The sequence below is a fragment of the Sceloporus undulatus genome, chromosome 5 (assembly GCF_019175285.1).
Source record: "Sceloporus undulatus isolate JIND9_A2432 ecotype Alabama chromosome 5, SceUnd_v1.1, whole genome shotgun sequence".
NCBI lineage: Eukaryota > Metazoa > Chordata > Lepidosauria > Squamata > Phrynosomatidae > Sceloporus > Sceloporus undulatus.
Window position 1 is genome coordinate 120,289,970 of NC_056526.1, and position 21,246 is coordinate 120,311,215.

Sequence of the window (21,246 nt, forward strand, 5' to 3'; positions counted from 1 at the left end):
CTCTCTGGCTGCGGCAGGATGCGGCCCGCGGGCGCCTTTCTGCCGGCCCCCACTCCCTCCTGCCGCCGAAATCGCCGCCGATTTCGGCCGCTCCGGCCGCCATTTTGCCTTTCAAATGGCAGCAAAGTCTCGCGCGCACCATAAAGGTCGCGCGAGACTTCGCCGCCATTTTGAAGGGCAAAATGGCGGCGCCCATTGGAGGCCCAATGCGGCCTCTGGGCCCTGAATCGGGCTCCAGGAGCCGCCACCGGGCCCCTGGAGGCCCAATGCGGCCTCTGGAGCCTGAATCGGGGCCTTCAGCAGCCGCCACGGGCCCAGGGAGGCCCGATGCGGCCTCTGGAGCCCTGAATCGGGCTTCAGCAGCCGCACCGGGCCCCTGGGAGGCCCGATGCGGCCTCTGGAGCCCTGAAACGGGGCTTCAGCAGCCGCACCGGGCCCCTGGGAGGCCGATGCGGCCTCTGAGCCCTGAATCGGGGCTCCAGAGCTGCACCGGGCCTCTGGGAGCCTGATGCAGCAGCCGAAGCCCTAAACGGGGCTTCAGCAGCCGCACCGGGGCCCTGGGAGGCCCGATGCGGCCTCGGGCCTGATCGGGGCTCCCGGAGCTGCACCGGGCCTTCAAATGGGCCGCCCACCTCCCTCCTAGCCCCGCCCCACCTCCCTCCTGGCCCAACCCTCCTTCCTCCCTCCTATAAATATGGAGGGGCGGGGGAGAGGAGAGAGGAGGAGAGAGGAGCGAGAGGAGAGGGAGGGAGGGAGGAGGAGGAGAGAGAAGGAGAGGGAGAGTGGGAGGGAGGGAGGGAGGGAGGGAGGGGAGGAGAGAGACAGACAGAAGGAGGGTGGGTGGGGGAGGAGAGAGAGAGAGAGAGAGAGAAAAGGGAGAGGGAGAGGAGAGGGAGGGAGGGAAAGAAGGAGAGGAGTGGAGGCCAGGAGAGAGAGAGAGAGAACGGTGGGTGGGAGGGAGAGAGAGAAAGGGAGGAGGAGAAGGAGAAAGAAAGAAAGAAAGAAAGGAAAGAAAAATATTGCTCTTATTATTGTTGTTGTTATCCTCTTTGCAAAATCCCCCCACATGGACTTGCTTGCTCTTTGTGGGTGAGACAGTGGCATGCATTTTTTGCTGTTTTGTGCCTCCTTGCCTAGTTGCTTCCATTCTTACAAATATTGCTCTTATTATTGTTGTTGTTATCCTTTGGTATCCTCTTTGCAAAATCCCCCCACATGGACTTCCTTGCCTCTTTGTGGGTTCAGACAGTGGCATGCTTTTTTTGCTGTTTTGTGGCCTTGCCTAGTAGCTTCCATTCTTACAAATATTGCTCTTATTGTTGTTGTTGTTGTTATCCTTTGGTATTCTCTTTGCAAAATCCCCCCCACATGACTTGCTTGCTCTTTTCGGGTTGAGACAGTGTGCATGCGTTTTTCCTGTGTTATGGCATTGCCGGCCCTAGTAGCTTCTTGCAAATATTATGCGGCTCCGCCCCTGGAGGGTGGAAACTCCGCCCCTGACATGTGGCTCCGCCCCTGGATAGTGGAGCTCCGCCCTAGCATGTGGCTCCACCCAGGGGTGGAGCTCCACCCCCATGTGCGGCTCCACCCCCAGAGGTGGAAGCTCCACCCTCTGGCTTCGGCCCCCCAGTTGTCTGAGGGACAGCAACCCGGCCCCCGGCTCAAAAAGGTTGCCTACCCCTGCTCTAGGCTATGGAATTTTGGAAATGGTGTTTGTGGGGGCACCAGAGCTGAGCCATGGCAATTAAAGTGGTGTCAAACCAGTTATTTCTGCAGTGGGGATTCAGCCCCAGTAGGTGTACAGTCCCTCATGACAACTCAGATCAGCATTATGGCAGCTCCCACCACTGGTCTCTTAATAAGGCTGCCTCAGCCTTGAATCCTAGAATCGTAGAGTGGAAGGACCACTAGGGCCATCCCGTCCAACCCCTGTCCATGCAGGAAATCAAATCAAAGCATCCCTAACAGATGGCCATCCAGCCTCTGTTTAAAGACCTCCAAGGAAGGAGACTCTATCACCCTCCGAGGGAGTGCATTCCACTGTCAAACAGCCCTTACTGTCAGGAAATTCCTCTAATGTTCAGGTGGAATCTCTTTTCCTGTAGCTTTGCATCCATTGTTCCGGGTCCTGTTCTCTGGAGCAGCAGAAAAAAGCTTGCTCCCTCTTCAATGACATCCCTTCAAATATTTAAACAGGGCTATCATATCACCTCTTAACCTTCTTTTCTCCAGGCTAAACATCCCCACTCCTAAGTCGTTCCTCATAGGGCATGGTTTCCAGACCCTTCCACATTTTTGTCGCCCTCCTTTGGACACGCTCCAGTTTCTCAATGTCCTTTCTGAATTGTGGCGCCCAGAACTGGACACAATATTCTAGGTGGGGCCTGACCAGAGCAGAATACAGTGGCACTATTACTTCTCTGATCTAGACACTATCTTCTATTGATGCAGCCTAAAATGCATTGGCCTTTTAGCTGCCGCCATCACACTGTTGACTCATGTTCAACTTGTGGTCACTTGGACTCCTAGATCCCTTCACACGTAGTTCATTCAGCCAGGTGTCACCCATCCTATACTGTGCATTTTATTTTTCCGCCCTAAGTGCAATACCTTATCATTTCTCTGTGTTGAATTTCATTTGTTAGCTTGGCCCAGCTTCTAGTCTATTCAGGTCATTTTGATCTGATCCTGTCCTTGGGGTATTAGCTATTCCCCCTAATTTGATATCTCTGCAAATTTGATAAATATGCTCAATTCTGTCATCCAGGTCATTGATAAGATGTTGAATGCACTGGGCCCAGGACGCGCCTGTGGGACCCCACTGGTCACTTCTCTCCAGGATGAAAAGGAGCCATTGTTGAGCACCCTTTGGGTTCGGCCGGTCAACCAATTACAGATCCATCTAACAGTTCCTTTGTCTAGCCCCACATTTTACAAGCTTGTTTGCAAGATGTCCATGGGAACCTTGTCAAAGGCCTTGCTGAAATCAAGATATACTATTCCACCAGCATTCCCTTCATCTACCAAGCTGGTAATTTTATCAAAGAAAGAGATTAGGTTTGTCTGGCATGACTTGTTTTCTCTGAACCCATGTTGACTTTTTTGATTATGGCATTGCCTTCTAGATGTTCACAGACTCTCTGTTTAATGATCTGCTCCAGAATCTTTCCTGGTATTGATGTCAGACTAACTGGATGATAATTGTTGGGATCCTCTTTTTTCCCCTTTTTGAAGATGGGGCGTTTGCCCTCCGCCAGTCTGCTGAGATCTCTCCTGTTTTCCAGGAGTTTTCAAAGATTATTGCCAAGGCTCCGATATTACATTTGCCAGTTCTTTTAATACTCTTAGATGGAGTTCCTCTGGTCCTGGAGACTTAAATTCATTTAGAATAATAAGTTGTTCCTCTATATCTCTTACTTATCTGTGCTGACATTCCCCTTTCTGTCCTCTGCTCCATTATCCTCAGGTTGAGCACCCTTTGCCTTTTCTGAGAGACTGTGGCAAAGAGGTGTTGAGTAATTCTGCCTTTTCTCTGTCTTCTGTTAGCATTTTGCCATCTTCTCCACGCAGTGGCCCTACCGTTTCTTCTTCTTCCTTTTGCTGCGGACATATCCAAAAAAGCCCTTTTTATTGTTCTTAACCTCTCTAGCAAGCCTGAGTTCATTCTGGCTTTAGCTTTTCGCACTTACCCCTACACATGCCTGCTATTTCTTTGATTCCTTTTTTGTGATTTCCCCCTTTTTCCATTTCTTATACTTCTTGATTGTCTCTATATCCGTTTCTCCATTAGCTCCATTTGTATTTTCAAGGTTCATAATAAAATGAGAAAACTGTTTTTCTTTGAAACTGAGATATGTTTAAATGCAATTGGTGTTTTTAATTCTTATGCCACGGTGTGGCAAGTTCTGGCATTTAATCCAAAACTATCTTTTTCTGAGCTCTCTGTCTGTCTGGAAGGGCTTTTGTACAAGGCTTCGTCTGCAAGTGAAACAGCTTTCCCCAGTTTACCACAGAATGTTGTTCTCTTACAACAAGATACTGCAAAAACTCTTGCATGAGCTCTTGAGTGTATTAGCAAAAGGTGTGGTGCAGTCTTTTTCACAAGGTGTTACACAGGCCCCATACAGACAGGCCAAAATAAAGCTGCTTCAGGTCTTTTGGAGGTATGCTGTTTAAATGATGCATGCATCCTAAGAGTCCGGAGCCACACCAAAGCCAAGCACCAATCCAGCTTTATTTTAGCCTGTCTGTTGGGCCACAGTCTCCTGCAAAAGGCTTTAGTGTATGATCTCCAAAGTGTTCCTCAACTGAAACTGTTGTGCAGCAAAATGTTTTTACTAGCTATCACACAGTGGTTTGCAGAAAACAATTTCATACACAAGCAAATCTCAGGACTTTGCTCCCTTTTTGCAAAAATCTTTGTACAAGAAATAATGCTTTATACAGGCTGGTGCATATTTCCATTTTACATGGGTTTTTGCCTATCCCTTTAAACTCAGGTGATAAAAAACGATAAGATCCAGAGGGGAAACAGGACAGAACTCAGAGGCATCCGATGAATATGCTACACAGGGACTACGCACTCTTTGTATAGCTATGAAGGTAATAATAATTAAAAATTACAAATATTTCTATTCTTAAGAGTAAGATGCTATTTTATTTCACCAACTGGGAACTAAAAAGAGGTAAAAGATTCCAAAGCGAACATTTAAAAGTTTCCATTGTAATCAACAATACAGTATTGTGAGAAATAGAAAAGACACAGAACAGCAAGACTATAGCCTGTTTATATTAGACAGGATATTTTAAGATAAAGCACAACACACTGATCTGGCGCCATCCAACATTCAAGCATGTTGATTAAATTGTTGCAACCACAATTTAAAAGTACAGGGTGTGATTCAAAGTTGAGAGTCAGAGTGCCCACATGGCGTTTCTTCAGAAATGAGTGTCTTCATTTCCAAGGAAGGACAATTCTTCTGCATACACCGAATAATAATCATACCCTTGGCCCCCCATTGAATTGAGTGGATAAACTGCATGCTGGGATGGACAGCATATGACTCTAGAACCTCATGTGCACCCGAGGTTGGCTACATCTACACTATAGAAATAATCCGGTTTGACACTACTTTAACTGCCATAATTCAAGGCTATGGAATTTTGGAAGTGTAGTTTTTTGTGGCACCACAAACTACACTTCTGAGAATTTCATAGCCTTCAGCCATGGTAGCACAAGTGGTGTCAAACTGGATTATTTCTGCAGTGTGAATGGATTTGTTTTTGATCCTCTTGACTCCTCCAAATTCCATGGTCTGCCCTTTTTCTGCCCCTCCTCCCACATTAATTGATCCACCAGAACAGGTATTTCCCTCTTTGGAGACTTCCCCAGCACTATTATTTTTTTAAATCAGTTTTTCAAAACAGACATGAGTTTCCCAATAATTCAAATGGGGTAGTGAGGCATACGAAAGGTCCCAAGAGCAAAGAATTGGGCCCTAGATCTACCACAGTAGGCACCCCTGCTTTGTCCCATGAAGCTGTGTGTGGCTCATCATAATGGAACAACAAGTGTCTCAAGTCATTTCCAAGTTATGATGATCCTAAAGCAAATCTATCATGGTCCTTTTAAAAGAGAGAGAGAGAGAGATTGTTATTTTAAATAAGAGCAAAATTACCATCTCATTGTAGTTTTAGCCTTTCAGTAGATGGCAGGGAGGTCACAGGTAACTCTGTGCTGAGCTTTTTCCGAATTCTGACTTCCTTATCTGTTGAGTGTACAGAAAAGCAATGTTCTGTAGGAATGCTCACATTTAAACAAATAAGGGCCTTATCTTTTTGGATTTTCTTACAATATTTGAATACACCAGACTTGGCTGCGCAGTCCTGTATAGTGCACATGCTTTTGCTTTTCAGAGAATATTCTACTTTTAATTCTTACAGTATCATCATTGATCTCTTTTTAATACGCAGTGTGGGTGGGTTGGTCCTGTGGCAATCCATTGTCATGGTAATGGGAATGGGAGCACCTGCATACTCCAGGAGGGGACTCCCCAAGAATCCAGTACTGTAGTTTATTATTTGACAATTCACTCCAATTTTATGTTTAAAAAAATTAAAAAGCAAGGATTTTTTAGTGGGCCCACTGCTGTCCAGAGTGCCAGATTGGTGTAGTGGTTTTTCATTGGACTATTGCTATGGAAACCAGGGTTCAAACTCCAGCTCAACAATGTAAACTCACTTGGGTAACTTTGGGCAAGTTACCCTTTCTCAGCCTCAAAGGATGGCTCAGCAACCCCCCTCTGAAGAAACTTGCCAAAAAACCCATGATAGATTCACTTTAGGGACACCATAGCTTGGAAACTACTTCAGAACACACACAATAACAACAACAGTGCATTGTAGAATCCATGGGAAAGTGGAGAGATAAAGACTCATCAGCAAGAGAGATGTGGTAAGAACTACAACAGAATGAGAAGGGATGGTCTTGCTTAGGTCTGGCTTTGCGTCACCCACCACCACTGTGCAGACCATGATCAAGTATCCTAAAGAATATAACATTAATAAAAAAAACAAATAAATAAAGGCTCTTTATCCCTTGTTTATATTACCCATGAAAGGACTTTGGGTTGGTAGATTTCTATTTGAAATTTAAAATGTTTCCTCCTATTACAGTATAGAAAGTTTCAGCAGGGAGATGGAAGAGCGATCACCTTTTTCTTTTCTTACTTTCTTTCATATGCATTGCAGAGCTCAGTTTGGTTGCAACTTAGCTCCTTTAGCTCTATATTTGCCTGTGCAAGACTGATTTTCTTGGAGCCCCCATCTGTCTCTGTGTCCCACCATGAGGGCAATAAATTGTTGGAGGACATGCAGGAGAGCCTTTTTTTGGAGATGAACCCAGTTATGTATAACTACCCTAGGATGCCCAATCTGTGCCAAACTGGTGTCTTTGCCATCACCAAATCAAAGCATGACTTTTATTAAGCCTTTGGGGGCTAAGTGATTTTATCTGCATTGCACGTGTGCTACAGTTGCCATTGTTTTTCTCCAGAGATCCACAGTGTTAGGGGGGTTGTTGTTTTTTTGGTTTCATGTTCCTCCACCTGCCTGCCAACCCCACCGAATGGCCAGCAGCCTGTGATCTGAACTGTCAATATTCATTTCTTTTCATGCTGTGGTGGTTTTGGGGAAATGTCAAATAATATGAATCCTTACCTGTCACAAAGATTAAACATTCTAAATTCAGGCTTATAGTGATTGAGGACAGTTTGAAATGATAGGAATTCACCTCTTGGATTGTTAGCGGTTTTTATTTGTAGTTGGTTTTCCCCCCCTGTATGCCCTTTTGCTGATCCACAGGTATGAATGATGACGAGTATGAAAAATGGTTGCAAGGACATTTTTTAGCTTGAAAGCGTATAGAAAAACAGGGAAGAACTGCTCCTTGAGTCAGCAGAAAGGCTTGAGAACACTAATTTTGCTTGGTGAGTTGCTTACGAATATCTCTAATAATTATCTAATAGGAAATCTAATAATTATCACTTAATTTCCATGAAGTAACAAAGGTAACTCAGAAATGTGTTTTTTGCCACATCAAAACAAAGGTGAAGTATCTTTGGCTTCCAGACATTTAAACTACAATTATCACAATCCTTGGGTGGAGTTGCTTGGAGAACCAAACGATGCATGCACCTAACTTACAGAACTCATTTTTGATGGAAGAAGGAGCAAGTGAATGGACAATATGTCCCTTAATTAGTAAATAATGTTTGTACATACTCATGTATAAGTCTAGAAATTTTAGCCAAAAAATGGACCCAAAAACATGGGTAGACTTATTCATGGGTCCCTGTAAGTACTGTATTGTAACTCTTATTTTTTAAAAAAGCAACCATCCCCTTCTCTGCATTCCCAAAAGCACATGCATATATAGAAGGATAATTATTAAATATAATCTCAACATACAGTTATAAATTATTAAGGGTTTGTCCACATAGACAAAGAAAGGTAATTTCATCCCATTTTGAGCCTCTGGTTTACATGATTCATGAGGCTAAAACGAGGGCAAAGCTGCACTCCCAGGACAAAAAGCAGGAGCAAATAATGACCTTTTGCTCCGCTCTAACATGGAAAATACACATTATCACACTGACATATAAACAGCATGGCACGGTGTGGGAATGCAGAAGCCCAGATAAGTGGTTTGGAGCATGTGTCCTGGGCCCAGTATGACACAGCCATCAGCGCCACTGCCACCCATGCTGTGTTTTTGTTTGTTTTTTTGTCAAGCATGCAAGCACACAAGTGGCCAGATGTACCATCAACCCATCACACCATTGATCCATCGCACATCCCTGAAGTGGAATTATGACAAACACACCCCGTCACCAATAATGCAGTGGATGCAATAAAAACATAACAAATAGTCCAATGGAGGGTAGGGTGGAAGGGGGAAAGTGGAAAATATGGGGCATCCATGATTGTGCTTTGCTCATGTGTCACTGGACACACCGAGGCAGTACATGTGCTGTATCGCTTTTGCATGTGGACAGTCACATAGGGTGTCCAATGGGATGGCAGCTCGGATGAGGGGGGTAATTAGCAGTCACGAGGTGATGGTTTTTGCAATGATGTGCATATATTGGGAGCAGGCACAAAAAAATAATAGAGTGGGTGTGGACTGCCTGTGGGTGTTTGAACTGCCTTAGTGGAAGTGGAAGTTCCTCCAATTCAAGAAACCTCAGGTGGCGACCTGAGTTTTTCTCTGTCTGCTCAGCACCCGAGTGTACAAAATTTATGTTCTAAAATTCAAGGCTTATTGTTATTGTGTGATGTAATAAGTAATCAGAATCCTGAACTGACTCTTACAAACTAATCCTTCCCTAACTCTTCTAATCGAGCTGAACCTAACTAACCATCCTGAGTCTAATCCTATCTCTAAACTGACTCATCTCTCAAGGTGCATCTACACTGGAAGAAATAATGTAGTTGAAACCACTTTTAAAAGACCACCTTTTTAAAATCCCTCCTCACCATCACCAGTCACCCCAACGACCATGTCTGGACCCCCTTTTAAATATTTGGTGTGTTAGCTGCCTTGGAAATTCCAACTCATGGTGGACATGTAGATGAGACATCTCCAAGATCCCCTATCCTCACTGCTCAGGTCCCTACAAATTCAGCCTGTGGACCTACCTGATGAGTCCATCCATCTGGCATGCAACTTTTTCTTCTGCTCTACCTTTCCAACATTATTGCCTTTTAGTGATCCATGCCTTCCCCTTATGTGGCCAAATGACACAGCCTCAATTGTCATCTTGGCTTCCAGTGAGATTCAGGCTTGATCCAAGGACCCATTGTTATCTTTTTGGCTGTCCATGGTATCCTAAACACTCTTTTCCAGCACTGCATTTACATATTACATATATGTACACCAGGTACAAACTCTACTTTAACCTAATTGTCCTCAATACACATAACAACATGTGTGGGTGGTAGTGTTGTTTTTATAAGAGTCCAGAGCACCCAGAATAATTTTTTCCTACTGAGTGTTGCAAGTATTCCACTGATATACATACATGCTTGATGGCTTTTGGCCAATGGCCATGCAAATCAAAGTAATAATACAATACAATAAAATGCCATAAAAACAATATACAACAATGTATCTGATAGCAAAAGTTTAACATAACATTGTGAACAGTTATTCCACTGAACTGTCCAAGTGGAATCCAGTACAAACAGAGCCCAAAGTGGGTAGACTTATGTGACAGTGGCATTCCATCTAAGGCATTTTTTCCCCAAATTGCACTAAATACTCCATCAATTTGAAGGGTTAAAAAAAACCTTTGTGGGGGAATGAAAAAAATGGGGTCACTGGGGGCATGTGAGCCTAAAAGGCCACATCACAGCCTAGGGGTGTACTTTCCTCACCAGTAGCTTAGGAAAACATGGCTACCCTAGCACAAATACTACCTGATAGGTTATTCTACATTTATTTGCAATGCTTTTACCACTGCTGTTGTTACATTTCAAACCTGGTTGTTGTCAAAGGTGCCACTGGATTGAAGATCGCTTGCAAGAGGTGTCCCAGAAAACCATAGAATCCCTTCGAGAGCTGGATTAATGTTTGGATGCTGACAGGTGATAAACAAGAAGACAGCTGTCAATTAGCTTATTCCTGTAAATTACGGACACTACTGACCAGCTCTTCATTCTTAAGTCTGGTAATTTGGTACGTTGACATTTGGTTGCTTCCATAGCTGTATTTTACTGAAAATGTTTGTGTTGCAGTATAATGACAGTAGCGGAAGTTCATGAGCTTGCCCATGGCTAAGAGGTAGCCCTCTTTGCATCAGAAAACACCAGGATGGGGTATTCCTGGATCGTCTGTTTGTCTGGTCTGAATATTTTATATCATAGAAAACATAGAATCATAGGTTGGAAGAGACCACAAGGGCCATCCAGTCCAACCCCTGCCATGCAGGAAACTCTCAATCAAATCTCCCCGACAGATGGCCATCAGCCTCTGCTTAAAGACCTCAAAGAAGAGACCCACCACACTCCGAGGGAGTGTGTTCAAGATCTCGGAGCAATTAATAATGAACTCACTTTAAATAAATTAAACAATTTAAATTAAAACAGTAAAAGATAAATGACTAAAACAGATTAAACAAGAGAACACATTTCTCTTTAAAAACCAAAAACCCCTTATGACTGTACTTACTTACTTTTTGCAGGGGTGATACCTGCAATCAATGCTCACAAAGTAACATAGCATTGATAAGGTACATATCACATCTAACAGCATGACACAGATGCGAAGAATCTGAGCTGAAGTTCTTTTCATAATTTTTCTGTGATTATCTTCAAAACTTCTAGAGCTGACTAGAATTGGTGGGAATTGTTTCCTCTTCCTTTGATATGCACAGAACAGTTAAATGCCTTCACTGATTCTCAAGGTCTTGTATCTCCAGAGTATGATGAACATTCACTTTTTTTTTTGCCTTGATGTGTTTTCTTTCCTTTCTTGTCTATTATTATTTAGTCTCCACTTGTTATCATCGACAATACAGTTTGTAGCCTTAGGGTGCATCTACACTGTAGAAATAATGCTGTTTGATACCACTTTAACTGTCATGGCTCCATCCTGCACAATCCAATTTTTAAGAAGCACCACACCTCTTTGGCAGAACAGGTGAAAGCCTGTAAAAGTACAAATCCAGGATTCAATAGGATGTAGCTACAATGCTTAAAATGGTGTCAAAGTGCATTATTTCTGTATATGTAGATGCACCCTAAGGCAAGAACACTCTCAGTACTGTACCTGCAGTCCAAAACACTGCAGAAAATAATCCAGTTTGAGACCATAACTGCCCTGGCTCAGTGCTAGGGGATTCTGGGAATTGTAGTTTATTGTACACCAGAGCTCCCTGACAGAGAAGCTAAGGGTGGGTACTGACGGCGGTCGATGTCGTTCCTGTAAGCCCCGCACTCTGCTGCAGCATCCGCATGTGGTGGGGGGGCCGCAACCTTGTGATGTAATGGCGCCATTAGTGTTGGCACTATGGAGACTGCACCGATCAAGTCTAATACTGGCACAACCTGGCCTGTCTGTACTGGCCCTGAATGCCTTACAAACATACAGTTTCCAAGAATTCCCTAGCATTGAGCCAGGGCAGTTAAGCGGTCTCCAAATGGGATTATTTCTGCAGTGTGTTTGAACTATAGAGGAACAATCATTCTCAGTCAATTTACAGACATAATTTAAGTGTCTTGAATTCCCAGAATGAACTGTATCGGCTTTCTTCAATGTGATGCTTTCCCATTCTCTCTGTAACATCCTGGCTGGGGTGAAGGAGCTGTAGTTCAGCACAACTAGGCTGTGTCCACACTTGCAGAAATAATCTGGTTTGACCCCACTTTAACTGCCATGGCTCAGTGCTTTAAATTCTGGGAATTGTAGTTCGTTGAGGCACCAAGAACTTTAGTAGGGTCAAACTAGATTATTTCTGCAATTCAAATGAAGCAGGGTGCTCGGTTAGAGCTGTCGTGCTGCATAAGCACTGAAAAATGAATGTTTGTGCAAACATTCTCCCCTAATGAAAATAGAGTGACATTTAATTATCTAAAACTTAGATCAAGATTGATCTGTCCTCCAATTTCAGTTAAGAGACTGACACATTTTAATTGTTCTTGAAATGCTTTGAGAGCAAGATGCTAAATATTGTGTCATACAGATGGCAGTCTACAGATATTTGTCTTAAAATGTTGAGCAATAAATTTATTCTAAGTTGCCCTTTGTTGTATCTTCTGCGCCTTGCTTGATTACCATTATGTGCAGGAATTATTCCATTAAAATGGAATTACTGATAGTATTCCAGGAAATAATCTACTAGATTTTCTATGAAGAAAAATGGTAGTTTTTGTGTTCACTTTTTAATTATCCTCAAGAAAAAATGTTTAAAAGGGAACGTGTTCTTTTCTAGATGTACTGTAATATCCTTTTAAAAAAATTCCTTAAAAACATATTGAAAGGGGGAGCATTATTTTGTTGTTCACAAAATCAAGTCTTTGTTTCCTCAAATAATCACTTGAAAATTGACAAATTAATTGAGTTACTTATTTAAAAAAAATAGCCCGTAGATAAACTAATTTTCTTATAAGTACTCACATAACAACAATTTAATTAGCACTTTTAGATCAACCATCTCTTGCTCGAATGCAGAGCCATTATGTCTCAGATTTTGACGTACAACCCACCTGCAACACTTATGTTTGAGAGCAGTGTATCAATTAGCATGCAACCATATTTAAAGTTTCCATTTATTTCAGTATGGACATATTAGTAAGCTCCCAACTAGTTTTCCCAGCTCTTGTGCAGAAGCTGCATTATTTCATTAGAACTGTATAAGACTGATACTAAACTGGTGTTTATGTCCTTGAGTATGCTGAGGTGACAATGTGGCACTGCCCAAATCTCTCAAAACCTTTCCCTCTTTTTAAGGTGTGCCACTGCTGCCTACCCAATTATGTGAAGGTGATGTCCATCTCCCACCCAATTCTTCACGTGAGGCTCCAACTTGGGACTCTTTAAGTGCCTCTGCACTATAAACTCTCTTTAGACACCACCACTCTGGGTTTCAAATCCCACCCCAGCTTGGCACCATCTATCTTTGACAGCCACCACACACACTATCTAATGTGACCCAAATCTAAAAGACTTTTCTCAATGTTGGTAGATTTTTGCATGTTTCTATAATCACTTCAGATGCTTTTGTTGAAACAAAGTAAGAAATTTTTTGCCTGTCAGACTGAATATGGCCCAGTACAGATGGGCGAAGGCGTGTAGCACGCGCCAATACTAGGGTTCGGAAGTGCGTATTAACTGCATGCTCCCGAACCCTGGGGTATCGGTGGCTGCTCATTCTAGTCGCATCTCATCCGCAGGATGCCGCCATTTGAGTAAGGGATGTGCAGTACATGTCACTGTGCATGCCAGCACCATAGCAAAGAACCCATTTTTTTATCGGGTTCTTTTTGGGGTGGAGGAACGCCGAGCAGTTTGGCTGCGTTCAGCCATCCCTCTGCAGCCCAAACAGGCCACCGCACTCCGCCCTTTCCCGGAAGTATGTACCGCACTTAAAGATCTCTTTTAGTGGATGCAATGTCACAATGGAATACAGTGCATAAATACCTTATATGTGCACAGTTTAAATTCGTTTAGCTTGTCTATGGCGGGGTACCAGACCGCCCAAAAAGGGCGTTCTGCCGCACATTGTTTTGCTGCACGTGGAAGCCGCAGCGAACAAACCGTGCGGCTCCCTCACCACACCAAAAAGAACCCGCAAAAGTTGTTCTTTCTGCAGCACCATTGTGATGCCGCAGTGCTCCAATGATGCACTCCGACGTCACAGTGGGGCACGAACATGCGGAACGCTCATCTGTCATGTCAAACTGTGTCGCCCATGTGTACACGGCGCGTGTTGCGCCCTCATCACGTGCTAGTGGGTGGGGCACATTGGACGGTGCGCCTTGGCCAATCCCTAGCATGTGCTGAGGGGTGCCGCAAAGGCCCGTCTGGACTGGGCCTTGTATTGTTCTTTATAGCTTTTATATAGTTCCCATTACAGACTTGTTCTCATAGAACCTTATTAAACTTTTTGTCTCATATAACCTTTCTGGTTATTTTGACAACACTAGTCACCAAAACATTTGTCTCCCATAGGGCAATGCAATAATATAATAAGGACATCTTCTTCCCTTTCTTGGTACCTAAAATTTTTATAGCTGTCCCTCCGCAGCCTAACCTAGTCTCAAAGCTCTCCACCCCTCAGGGCACACTAAATATCTACAACAACTTTCAACATCTGTTCCTCCCTTTTAATACTCACTCCTGGAGCAAGCCCCCTCCTTTTCTCCACTCTCCTTGCCTAGTGCCAAGGTTCCCATCTGCCTGTTGTCTCCACAAGTAAACTCTTAAAAAGTTGCATGACTTCATAATATGTATTTTTCCCCACATGAATCAGACTCTACGACTACATAAATACAGAGAGAGAGAGTGCGCGCACATACATGCATACATTGGAAAAGATAACCTCTTCCAGTATTTCCGGCAACCATTGTTTCCGTTCAAGTTAAATAAGAATGAGGCTGCGACTCGTTAAACTTTTAACAAAGGGACAGTTGGTTTGGACACCATGATCATATATTTATCAAGCATAAATCATGGGCTCATTAGCTGTGAAAATAAGCCACAGGCAACCATTATTTTGCTTAGCATATTTGTGAAGAGTTCAGAGTTTTTGTTTGCATTTTTTTATTAAATGCTGCCATGTCATTTTGTCCAAAGAACCAAAATGCTGTGAGTTAACCCTAACTATAGTTTCTTTGAACCTGTCAAACATCAGGTTAGAGGACTGGCTGTTTCTCCATAATCATAAATATGGATTTCAGGCATAAATTAACATACAGTTAATCAAAATGGAATGCAAGCTTCCATTCTTGTTTTCACAGCAGCATGCACAGAGGAGAGGAAGCAAACTAGATAATTCATTTACTTACTTCATTATTTATTATTAGTTTTCTTCTGCCTTTCTTAGATAAATAGCACACAATCCTAACATTAAGACTCAAGTAAAAGCAAATATAATTAAAACACACCAAAAAGAGGCTAAAACAATTAAATGTATCAATTTTAAAAAAAGATGCAAACAGTCTTTTGTCCCTGTAGGTCACACTCAGATCTCAGTGGTCAGTCTGAATGAAAAATTTTTTGCTAGCTAAGGGAAGACATCAGAAGGAGGGTAACCTTACTTTCCTCACAGGGGTTGGGGCAAACCTTGGGCAGGCAGGCACCAGGGCAAGCCTTATCTCGTATCCATTCCAAATGTGATTCTGGGAGCAACACGTACCAAGAGAAGGGCTTATGTTAAAGATCTTAAATCTCCGTTTGCTGGTATGTCTTACCACCCATGACGTGTTTTGAAAAGTGAAAGTATGATGTGTAATCATACAAGAAACTGGGGCAAAATTACAGTGGTCATCTCACACGCTCTTTTTTCCAACCAGGATGACTGTTCAAATATGATAGACATATTTTTAGAAGATCATCAGAGGATGCTTGTTTCCAGGCAGGCGCAATACAACTATTTAAGCATCCCAACCACTTCGATAGTTCACATTTCCCAGTTCACTTATGCACTAGTTATAGATGGACCAACATTAAAAATTGCATTGCCTGAACGTGTGCAGGAATTCTTAGTGCTCACGGGACGTATCCGGGCTGTGATCGCTGCCGAGCAACCCCTGTGCAGAAGGCCAGTTAGTGACACTGGTACGAAAGGAGCTGAAAGTGTGACCCTGGCTATAGGTGAGTATTGTCTATATGTGTAACTTTTTGGATGATAAACGTTTGGGCAGCAGGCCACTGTTTTTTTTTTGTTGGTTTTGTTTTTCTGGTTTATTGTCCCTCTGAAGCATCAAGTACACACTAATGGTCCTATTAAACAAGCTGTGTTTGATTTTCCCAATTCATGTAGACTAGGTGCCCATGCTCTCCAGTGGGCATTTTTCATTTGTGCTGAGTTTCTCCTTCTGCTGACAGTAATGAGAAGACTTGCTTTCTACAATTTAATTTTAAATGCTTTTCTTAATTGTAGAAGTATTTATTTAGTATTTTGGGCAGAGATGTTTTCCAATAATTTGCATAGCATATGATTTTACATACCTATGTATCTTGCACATGCATGCTTTATCTTGTGACTGATCATTGGAAGTCAAGCTTGACTTTAATTTTCAAGTCTTGTTTCTAGGCACATATCTCTGGGACCGTTCCATTATGGGAAGGAAACAGATTATTTATGGAATTCACATTCCCTTGAACATCTACTTTGACCCCAACGCCCATGTACATGGAATGAATGCAGGATTCAAAGTAGTATTGGCACATTTACATGTTCACACTAAAATGATAAGGGAACCTCTAGACTTTGGGCCAAAGCTAGTCCTTTGGTCCAAAACTATTCCCTTACCTGCATTAAACTGTTTTGGCACTGCATGGACAACCACAGAAACCTTAGGCTTGTGCAATACTCTCATTCGCTCCTTCTAGAGGAGGAGATGGTCAGATGCTTTCCACTTTTAACAAGCTGCACTTTGTTGTGCCATTTGGTTTTAAAACTGTGGTTAACACTACAACATTTGTTGTATAACAACAAACCAACTTTTATAAACACATAGTTGAAGTGCTTGTTTGAAATTAACCATAGTTAGTGTTAACCATTGTTTGTTCTTTCACATAGCACGATAAACAACGGCTTCTGAGCATGAAAGGAACAAGGTTGCTGTGACCTGTTCCTTTCCTGCCCAGCTTTCAAATGAAGCCAGTCTGAAAGTGACTTTATGCAGTAGAAATTGTAGTTATCACACTTACTCTTTCCCAAACATTGGCTCATATGAAAGCGTTAGTACAGTAACATTCATATCTGTTCCCAGATAGCTGCTTTTCACTCTGGGTTGTGCCACAACGGGAAAAGCAGAATATAAACATCGAGTAGTAGTTTATCATTAGGGAAAGCCAAAATAAAGATTGTGCATATGGAAAGGCCAGCATCTCTTTTCACCTGGCATATTAAAAGTCTTGTTATCCTTTCATTGTATTTGCATATAGAGGAATACAGTCACCCTCCATATCCTTGGATTGTTTGTCCCCGGATTCAAAGCATCCACATCTTGAAAAATATTAAACAATGCATAAATTCCCAAAAGCAAACCTTGATTTTGCCATTTTATATAAGGGAGGACCATTGTATGAATGGCCATGAGCATCCACGGATTTTGTGTATACCAAGGGCACACTGTATATAATGGCAGCTATTTAAAGGTGTACATTTACAATGGAGTGCGATTTTTCTTCAGCATTTATTTAGTTATTGTTGATGAAATTATTTACTGCCTGATCTCATCCTGTTGTTGTTACTGACGTCATAAATAGTACTCCCTTCGAGGCCTGATGAGCAATTTGTACTTTTTAAAAAGCTGGGATTTGAGCAGGTGTAAGGAAACGAAACAGGAGAGGTTTCCATCGTGTGCTTTGACACTGGTTAAACTTCATGGAGTTTTTTTTTTTGGGGGGGGGGTAACTTGGAGGAATGAAAAAATGAAAAGAATCTAATATCCTTTCCTCTACGTGTTTTCTGCTCAGCCCTTCCCAACTGTTTCACTTGCCTAGAACGTAATCACAGAGCTCTCATATATAATTGGCATGTAATTCTAGTTAGAGCCTTATATATGTGCAGCATATACCTTTTCTTTGTTGTTAGCTTGTGTAGTTGAAAAAAAATCCGAGGCTTCCTGCTGCTCTGTTTCTTTGAGCTGCCAAGTTACCACTTATTATTTGCATTTGACCGTAATTGAAGCAATATAATTGAGGGCCACACTAGATATGACATTGGGTTCTTTCACCACTTCACCAATTATAGCACTATTATTCCACTTTTGCACTGCCATGACCCATCCTACCGAATCTGTTGTTTGTAATTTGTGAGGAACTAGGCTTCTCTGCCGCGAATTTTAAATACCCCCTCCCTAAACATGCAAATCCCACAATTCCATAGGTGTTAAAATGGAATCCTAGCACTATAATCGTTGTATTTTGATTGGTCCTAAACTTCTTTCTTTTAGTAGTTTTAAAAATGAGAATAGTATCAGGGGTATGGAGATACAAAAGCCCAGGGAGGGGAGAAAAAAAAAAAAAAACCTAGGAAAATGAAACAATGAGGAAAATTCATTTGAAATATTTTATTTTAAAAAGGTGAATAAAAGTTGATAGGGTTTTCCTGTATCGCTACCTGGGTCTTATTCTTCTCTCAGAAAGATTCTAAAAATCTTAGGACCAGTTTGGAAAGAATATTTAAACCACTGCGAATGTAGAACAACTTGAACCACAAAGCTTACAAACCTTGGCCAGTGATAGAAAAATATACCTTATTTCACCTTAGGCCCTCACCAGAGCAAAAAGGCATAGCATACACAGCACTGAATCCTGTGTATTCTTTCTTCCACCATTAGTGAGGCCCCAGCCCTGTAACTATACAGTAACTTTAAATGTTTAAATTGCACTATAAAGAGGCTGAAGTTATGCCATGTTAAGTTTAATTGTAATATAAGTAGTGTGTGATACGTAAAAAAGAGAATTATTGCAGGTAACTAGTACTTCTTCTTCATGGTCTCGTTGATTCACAAGCTGGGTATTCCTGACACTGACACGAGCATATTTGAAACTTTCTAGATAAGCATATGCAAATTTGGCAGTAGCTCCACCACCAGCCATATACCCTCGCTATTCCCACTCATCTACCCCAGTTCCTTTCACCCACTGCGTTAGGCAGCATCAAGGAACCTTGTCTTGGTGTTTTCCTCTCGTCTTTTATGTTTTATTCAGCACATTTATCATCTTTTCTCCTCTCTAATTCCTAGAGCTTGGTATCTTTTTCTTATTTCTGATTATGACTTGGCTTGTATGGCTTTCTCTGCATATGCCCCGTTTAGGAAATCTTCACTTTTGGTTTTAACTTTGTACTGCGTTGAGTACACTTTGCCAGTAATGGCTTCTTTCTGCTTTATAGGGTATGGTGATGTTGGAAGTGAATTCCCTAGCTGCAACAACTACTTCACTAACCTTCATTGCCTGGGTGAGGGACACCGTTGTACCTGTGTCCATTATAAAGCCTTTATGCTCTGAGCGCATAAGAATGTTAGTCTTGCCTTAAGGTTTGCTCTACGAACAGATTTCAAACCTACAAAACTTGCCCATTGGTGACGTTCAAATTCCACCCAGGTCCACATCAGAAGCTACGTCCTCTTGCCAGTCAAGCAATGTCAGCTTGAATCTTGAGGTTTCTTCTTCGTGTGTCTCTGCGAATCATCACAAATGGGTTTCACTGCGCCTGCGCAGTGTGCTCGGAACCTACTGGAATCACTGTGCAGAGCTCACTCTGCACAAATTGCAACTTTTTGGCGGTAACTCCGCCCACCCTTATAAGGCCCTGCCTTCCCGCTCTTTCCCCAGTTCCTTTTTTCCGCCGCGCTAGCTGCTTCAGAGGACCTTGGCTTGCTTTGCTTGCTAGGACTAACTTTCGTTTTTGACTTCGGAACTGTTTTCTGACCAGTTTTGTTCTCCCGCCCCTGGTAATTCGGACCTTTTGACTCCTTGCTTTGAGATGCCTGCGGCTTTCAAGAAGTGCGGACATTTGCAAGGGCAAATGCGTTCAGGATCGCACTCTACCTGCCTGCTCTGGCCTTGGTCCAAGCCACGAACAAAGGCTGCGCACTCTCAGATCCCTCCTCTTTCCAGGCCGGAAAAACCGTTGAGTCCCGGCTAATTCGGCGATTTGCCTGGGAAAGCTGCAACTCCATTTGTATTTTCAAGGTTCATAATAAAATGAGAAAACTGTTTTTCTTTGAAACTGAGAATATGTTTAAATGCAATTGGTGTTTTTAATTCTTAATGCCACGGTGTTGGCAAGTTCTGGCATTGTAATCCAAAAACTATCTTTTTCTGAGCTCTCTGTCTGTCTGGAAGGGCTTTTGTACAAGGCTTCGTCTGCAAGTGAAACAGCTTTCCCCAGTTTACCACAGAATGTTGTTTCTCTTACAACAAGATACTGCAAAAACTCTTGCATGAGCTCTTGAGTGTATTAGCAAAAGGTGTGGTGCAGTCTTTTTCACAAGGTGTTACACAGGCCCCATACAGACAGGCCAAAATAAAGCTGCTTCAGGTCATTTTGGAGGTATGCTGTTTAAATGATGCATGCATCCTAAGAGTCCGGAAGCCACACCAAAGCCAAGCACCAATCCAGCTTTATTTTAGCCTGTCTGTATGGGGCCACAGTCTCCTGCAAAAGGCTTTAGTGTAATGATCTCCAAAGTGTTCCTCAACTGAAACTGTTGTGCAGCAAAATGTTTTTACTAGCTATCACACAGTGGTTTGCAGAAAACAATTTCATACACAAGCAAATCTCAGGACTTTGCTCCCTTTTTGCAAAAATCTTTGTACAAGAAATAATGCTTTATACAGAGCTGGTGCATATTTCCATTTTACATGGGTTTTTGCCTATCCCTTTAAACTCAGGTGATAAAAAAACAGATAAGATCCAGAGGGGAAAACAGGACAGAACTCAGAGGCATCTAGATGAATATGCTACACAGGGACTACGCACTCTTTGTATAGCTATGAAGGTAATAATAATTAAAAATTAACAAATATTTCTATTCTTAAAGGAGTAAGATGCTATTTATATTTCACCAACTGGGAACTAAAAAGAGGTAAAAGATTCCAAAGCGAACATTTTAAAAGTTTCCATATGATAATCAACAATATTGTGAGAAATAGAAAAGACACAGAACAGCAAGACTATAGCCTGTTTATATTAGACAGGATATTTTAAGATAAAGCACAACACACTGATCTGGCGCCATCCAACATTCAAGCATGTATGATTATAAATTGTTGCAACCACAATTTAAAAGTACAGGGTGTGATTCAAAGTGAGAGTCAGAGCTGCCACATGGTGTTTCTTCAGAAATGAGTGTCTTCATTTCCAAGGAAGGACAAGTTCTTCTGCATACACCGAATAATAATCACACCCTTGGCCCTTCCATTGAATTGAGTGGATAAACTGCATGCTGGGATGGACAGCATATGACTCTAGAGCCTCATGTGCACCCAGAGGTTGGCTACAT

General features: G+C 42.4%; 1 protein-coding gene and 1 long non-coding RNA gene across 6 annotated transcripts in view; one reads left to right on the top strand and one right to left on the bottom strand.

Moving 5' to 3' along the window:
• The window catches only part of ATP10D (ATPase phospholipid transporting 10D (putative)), a 96,261-nt gene that overhangs the window by 37,770 nt on the left and 37,245 nt on the right, over positions 1-21,246 (top strand). For all 5 annotated transcript variants that reach the window (XR_006104213.1, XM_042469826.1, XM_042469823.1 and 2 more), the window contains one exon: positions 20,636-20,742. Coding sequence is in view for 4 of the 5 variants with exons in the window: in XM_042469826.1 (XP_042325760.1) it covers positions 20,636-20,742 (107 nt within the window). In the remaining variant the exon portion in view is untranslated. The remainder of the gene's footprint in view (positions 1-20,635; positions 20,743-21,246) is intronic.
• The window catches only part of LOC121931798, a 43,280-nt gene that overhangs the window by 21,366 nt on the left and 668 nt on the right, over positions 1-21,246 (bottom strand). The window lies entirely within an intron of this gene.